Source organism: Plodia interpunctella, chromosome 9 (assembly GCF_027563975.2).
Source record: "Plodia interpunctella isolate USDA-ARS_2022_Savannah chromosome 9, ilPloInte3.2, whole genome shotgun sequence".
NCBI lineage: Eukaryota > Metazoa > Arthropoda > Insecta > Lepidoptera > Pyralidae > Plodia > Plodia interpunctella.
Genome location: NC_071302.1, coordinates 1,211,550 through 1,217,720, shown reverse-complemented (window position 1 = coordinate 1,217,720; position 6,171 = coordinate 1,211,550). Strand labels below are relative to the sequence as shown.

The 6,171-nt window shown below is 37.3% G+C and overlaps 1 protein-coding gene across 1 annotated transcript; it reads left to right on the top strand.

Moving 5' to 3' along the window:
* Positions 1 to 1,140: 1,140 nt before the first annotated feature.
* Positions 1,141 to 4,404, top strand: LOC128672603 (uncharacterized). The gene is made up of 2 exons (XM_053749854.2): positions 1,141 to 1,391; positions 1,507 to 4,404. Exon 2 carries the CDS (start codon positions 1,530 to 1,532, stop codon positions 3,243 to 3,245), a length of 1,716 nt encoding a protein of 571 aa, XP_053605829.1. The 5' UTR covers positions 1,141 to 1,391; positions 1,507 to 1,529; the 3' UTR covers positions 3,246 to 4,404.
* Positions 4,405 to 6,171: the final 1,767 nt, after the last annotated feature.

Sequence of the window (6,171 nt, the reverse complement as noted above, 5' to 3'; positions counted from 1 at the left end):
GTACTTTTAGCGTGGAAACTTTAGCACTCGTTTCATCGGTCGTTCTACATTATCCATTATTTAAAAAAAGAACAAAAAAATCTAATTAAAACTTTCTAACGTGCCAGCGCGTTTACACAACGTATTATCGACCGTCGACTGTTTACTGGGTTGGCGCATCCCTATTTTAATTGTAAATTTCGTCGCGAATTGCATTAGTATTTAATTAAAAGTTGTCTCGCGCCTCTCTCAGAATTTGCGGTGAAAGACGAAGTTTTCATAAAATCTAACCTGTTATGTACGGAATATATACTTACGTCATGTCATCGTGTTGTGGGCGCTGATTGTCACTCGAGGTAAGTTCATTAATTTCATTTTGAGTTAGTGTACTTCAGCCAAAGTGATTTAAGAAGGTTGTTTCCGACGAGGAAAGTGGCATGTGTAATAATATGCCACGAATTGAAAGGTATTCATATTTACATATTTAAAGATACGGCGTAATTAATGTGATTTTATTTTGTTTAATCTGAGAATGTGACAAAGGAAACTGGCTTGTTGAGAAACAGTACACAATCTCATTCATATTATGGGAAATGTATTAAGTGACAGTGTGATTTTTAAAAGCTTTTATATAACTTGCAATGTATTTATGTATGTTTGTTCAGGTGGAATTTTGCTACTCCATTTTGAAGCAGATATCTTCAACCGATTGAGCTGAACATAAACAGCTTAAATAATATTAGTATATTTTTACGTATAACGAAAAATTGTGAGAAAATGAAACGCGATCCTTTGAATAGCCCGATTACTGGAAAAGAAATATTAAAACGCTCATTCATTGGTGTTGGAGGAATCATAAAATTCCCTGGAATTAGAATTCGAAGCCCGCCAAGTCCTATAATGTGTTATTTCTGGAAATAAATTAAAAGATGGCGTATACCTACTCCCGAGTCGAAAATTTTAAAAAGATCAGCACCTAATAATCCAATATCGAATGAATTGCCTGTAAATTCGTACCCGACGTGTCTTGCATGAGAATTGGCTCTCGCGAAGAACAGAGACGAGAAAAAGCTTTCTCACAAGGTCACAGAGTACGGACAGACGGATCTTGCACTAATACTTTTTTGATTGGTTGCGTTTAATACTCCTTTTTTATACTGTTGGCAACATCGTTCATCCAGCGCCATCTATCGTGCTGACGTAAGCGGTTGCCCCTACTCGGTGGTGAGGCGTGGCGAAACAAACGGCGCGGGCTCACTTTTGGTCTAACCGTGCAACGGACGACTTGCTCTTGACTCCCAATTATCAAAAATTGTTAAAACATTTAATTTAAATTAACGAATAATTATCTATTTTATTTTAAGTACGTTGTGTGATTTGATTAAAGGTTCGAATTAGATTATCGGTAAAAGGTTGTTCGCATTTTTGTTAATATATTTTGATTAGTTTGTATCGTGTAAAGTAATAACGTGGGAGTATATAGTAAATAAATAATATATATATTAATATACGTGTTGTTTTCATCAGAAGTGTGAATTTTTCTCCACGTCATGGGACGTCACGGACGTCGTCGTAAACGTGCCCGATCATCGTCGAGTAGCAACAGCACGGTGTGCTCGAGCTCTCGAACCCCGTCGCCTCCGCCTAGAAAGAAATCTAAGGTATCACGTCGAAAAGAAGCTAAAACTGTGAGTACCTTGAATAATATTATTCCCGAGTTTGACCCTTTAAACGACGACATTAATGCATGGCTTAGTATTATACAGACGTACGCTATGACTTTCGGTTGGTCCGATGAGACGATACGTTATCAAGCACTGAATAAGTTAAAAGGCTCGGGTAAAGTCTGGTACGACTCGTTGTTACGTACGGATAGTCAGTGGCCCACTTGGAAATGGAGCGAATGGCATCGCCGCTTAGCTGATAGTTTCAAAATTCGACGCAATATGTTCGAGCTATTAAAAGAAATTGTTAATAAAAAACCTTTAGAAAATCAGTCTTTGTACGAGTTCTATTTCGATATTAAATGTAAAATAGACAGACTGTCATTAAACTTTACGGAGCAGGATAAAATTTCTATTATTGTCGGGAGTATTGGAGATAACAATATAGGAGCGTCTATTGAAGCTAGTAATTTTAAATCTTGCCATGATTTAGCTAGTTATCTTCATGGCCGCACTTTCAAATCAAAAAATACGAAAACTAATTTTAATACTACTCGCGACACTCAACAAAAATCTGCTGACCTATTGAACAATTCTTCTCAACCTTCGACGAGTATACCCTCAAATAGTACAAATAAGGATGTAAACTCAAACAGTACACCTGAAACTAGCCAAAACGGCCCGGCACAGACTCGGAAAATTATTAAATGTTACTCATGTGGCGGAAATCATAAAAGAAATCAGTGTGATGTTAATAAATGTAATTTTTGTGGAAAAAGGGGACACCTTGAATCTGTCTGCCTTCGTAAAAAAAGTATAGGATTGATTAAACCGGAAGTAGAAGAAACCAAAGTTATTTCGTCTGATAATTCGCGGAATAAATTTGTTAAAGTAATCCATATTGATAATTTCGCTCATGAGGCATTTATTGATACTGGAAGCAGCTGTTCTCTAGTTTCCGAATCTGTGGTGGAAAAATATTCCTTAAAAACGAACACCCTCCCTTCGCCGGTTTTGTTACAAGGATTTTCTAAAGATAATTCGAAATCTGTTAGCCAAAAGGTTACTGTCAGTTTGAAGGTAGACAATGTAATATTGTCAGATGTCGAACTTTATGTTATTGACGAACTCTTAAATTGTGATATCCTTATTGGCCGCAACATAACAGAGCGTAATGATTTAATATACTCCAGGGTCGGCACATCTTTTACATTTGACTATGCAAACACTTTTACTGAGTTTTGTAACACTATCGATGAAACTAAAATTGATACTGACACTAACTTAAGAGAATTAATTTGTTTATTTAAATTATACAGTAAGTGTGTTGCGTCAGATATCAAAGAGTTAGGAAAAGTTAACAACCATGAAATGGTTATTACCGTAACAGATTCTCGTCCGGTTCAATGCAGACCTTTTCGCTCCTCTCACGCAGACAGAAAAATTATTCGAGACATGGTATCAGATTTATTAGAAAATAAAATAATTCGCCAGAGTAATTCTCCTTACGCGAGCCCGGCTCTACTTGTGAACAAAAAGAATGGTGAGAAAAGACTCTGCATTGATTACCGAGCTCTAAATAAAATAACTATTAAGGAATAAATACCCAATGCCTAGAATCGAGGATCTTGTTGACAGGTTACAGGGCTATAAATGTTTTACTAGTTTAGATTTAAAAAGTGGGTATTACCAAATACTTATGAGTTCACAGTCAATCGAGAAAACAGCATTTATTACAGAGGACGGTCATTACGAATTTTTGAGGCTTCCTTTTGGTTTGGCAAATGCACCATCCTGTTTTCAGCAGATGATGAACAAAGTGTTAGGTAATTTGAGGTTCGAAAATGTTATAGTCTACTTAGATGACGTTTATCTGCTTACGCAAACTGTCGAGGAAAACTTTATTTTATTGGAAAAAGTTTTAAAAATATTTATAAATAATGGGTTAACTTTGAACCTTAAAAAATGTCATTTCTTTAAGAGCGAGATAGAGTTCCTAGGTTACAAAATAAAGCTAAATTGCGTTATGCCAAATGAAGTCAAGGTGGAAGCAGTTAAGAATTTTCCGGTACCAAAAACGGTGCATCAGTTACGTCAATTCTTAGGACTTATTAATTACTTTCGCAAATTCATTAAAAATTGCGCCATCATTTCGGCACCTCTCACTAAGTTGCTAAAGAAAGATGTTCCCTGGTTATGGGATAGTGTACGCGATCAAGCATTTCAGTTTCTTAAAGCTAAATTAACTTCCAATAGTGTTTTATCGATCTTTGACCCCAACAAGGAAAGCATTTTGTATACAGACGCCAGTCGCGATGGCGTTGCGGGTATACTTGTTCAAGTTACTGACGAAGGAGAAAAACCCGTATATTACTATAGTCGTCAAACAACTGAGGATGAAAAGAAATATCACTCCTTTGAACTGGAGCTTCTAGCAATTGTAACTTCCCTTAAAAAATTTCGCCTTTATTTGTTAGGATCTCCATTTACCATTGTAACCGATTGTAACGCAGTCAGATACGCGTTGACTAAAAAGGATATTATTCCCCGTGTTGCACGGTGGGTCCTCTCGACCCAAGAGTTTGTGTACGAAATCAAACATAGAGAAGGTACACGTATGCAGCATGTTGATGCCTTAAGTCGGAACCCGGTTCCTTCTGGTGAGAGATCGGAAAAAGAAATAATACTATCGATTACGGAAGGAGATTGGTTACTTTCGGTACAAGTACAAGACCTTGATATAGTAAATATAAAAACAATTTTAGAGACAGATGAAATAGATGATAATAAAAGCATTTTTGACTCGTATGAACTTTTGGGCGGTAAAGTGTACAAAAGAACAGAACAGGGTCGTCGCTGGGTTGTACCAAAGAAGTGCATATGGCAAATAATAAAGTGCAACCACGATGATATTGGCCACTTCTCTGTCGATAAAACTCTAGAAAGGATAGGATCAAAGTATTGGTTTTCCCGTATGCGTCACATAGTAAAAAAATACATTAAAAACTGTTTGAACTGTATTTACTATAAAAACAAGGGTGGTCCTAAAGAAGGAGAATTGTACCCGTTGCCAAAATACGCTCAACCTTTTCATACCCTTCATGCGGACCATCTAGGCCCATTTGTTGAGACAGTAAACGGAAATAAATATTTGTTGGTTGTAGTAGATGCGTTCACAAAATTTGTATTTATCGAGGCAGTAAAGTCTACCAGAACATCTGACCTTTTAGAGCAGCTTGATAATATTACTAAAACGTTCGGTAATCCGAAAAGAATTATTTCGGATTCGGGTACGTGTTTCACTTCCAACGAATATAGGCAATATTGTGCAAATAAGAATATTCGAGCGCATATTGTGGCAACGGGTATGCCTCGTTCAAATGGACAGGTCGAGAGATTTAACAAGACAGTATTAGAATCATTAAAAACTATTGGAGCAAATACAACAGATAATAGATGGGATCAATACGTCAAAATCGTACAGCAGGGCCTAAATAGTACAATCCATAAGACAATAAACGCAATTCCTAGTGAGGTTCTATTAGGCTACCGTCTACGTATAGACAGCGATAGTTTAGAGCCTGAGCTTGATAACGGGTCTTTGGTGGACGTTACTAAGTTACGCGCATGTGTCGATAGTAATATTAAGGCCAGTGCAGTGTCCCAAAAACAAAGGTTTGATAAAACTCGGACAAAGGCAAAAGTATATGAGGAAGGAGATCTGGTTTTAGTCAAAATACAGAGTTTGACCAACGATGGTCAAAGTAGAAAACTTTTGCCAGTTTTTAAGGGTCCATTCAAGGTCAAGAGGGTCCTGGGAAACGATAGATACGAGGTGATGGATTTAAGGGGTTCAGAAAGAAGTTTTAAACCATATAATGGCGTCGCAGCTGCCGAAAACATGAAACGATGGATTCAAATTGATGATTGGAATTTGGAATAAATTAGAAAAGTCCGTGTTGGCAAGTCAAAGGTTGAAGGTATGTGATAATATTACTTTTTCATTATGTTCGGCTAAAATCCTGATAATTTTGTCACACGCAGCATTATTTTGTCAAACGAAGCATTTTACTAACAACTTTTCTGCGAGACTAGGCAAAGCCCTAATATTTTGTCATGTCTACTATGAATTGTAAACATAGTTTCGTGAACGCAACAGTATGTGCAGAACGCAACAGTATGTGCAATATGTGAATTCAGGAGACATCTTGGTATATTTAAGTGTAGCGAAATGCTCTTTAAATGCAAGTGATCCTCAGTAGTAATCCTTGGAACATCCTGGTCTCCTAAGTGTGGCATAGTCCCTTTAGGTGCAGGTGACCCTGGTGATACAAGATGTTGCATATGCTGTTGACTAGAAGAACTGTGTCTATTGCACCTTACATTCTAATGTCATATACAAATCTTAATGTTGTCTGATGTTTTTCCTTTTCAGTGCTTTGCCTAGACTCGTGGGGCGCCCGGGACAGTCGCCTGGCAGAATGGCCGTGTTGGCAACATCGTTCATCCAGCACCATCTATCGTGCTG

What these genes read in the sequence shown, in the direction of transcription:
- LOC128672603 (XM_053749854.2), top strand. Translation starts at nt 1,530, where the DNA reads ATGGGACGTCACGGACGTCGTCGTAAACGTGCCCGATCATCGTCGAGT.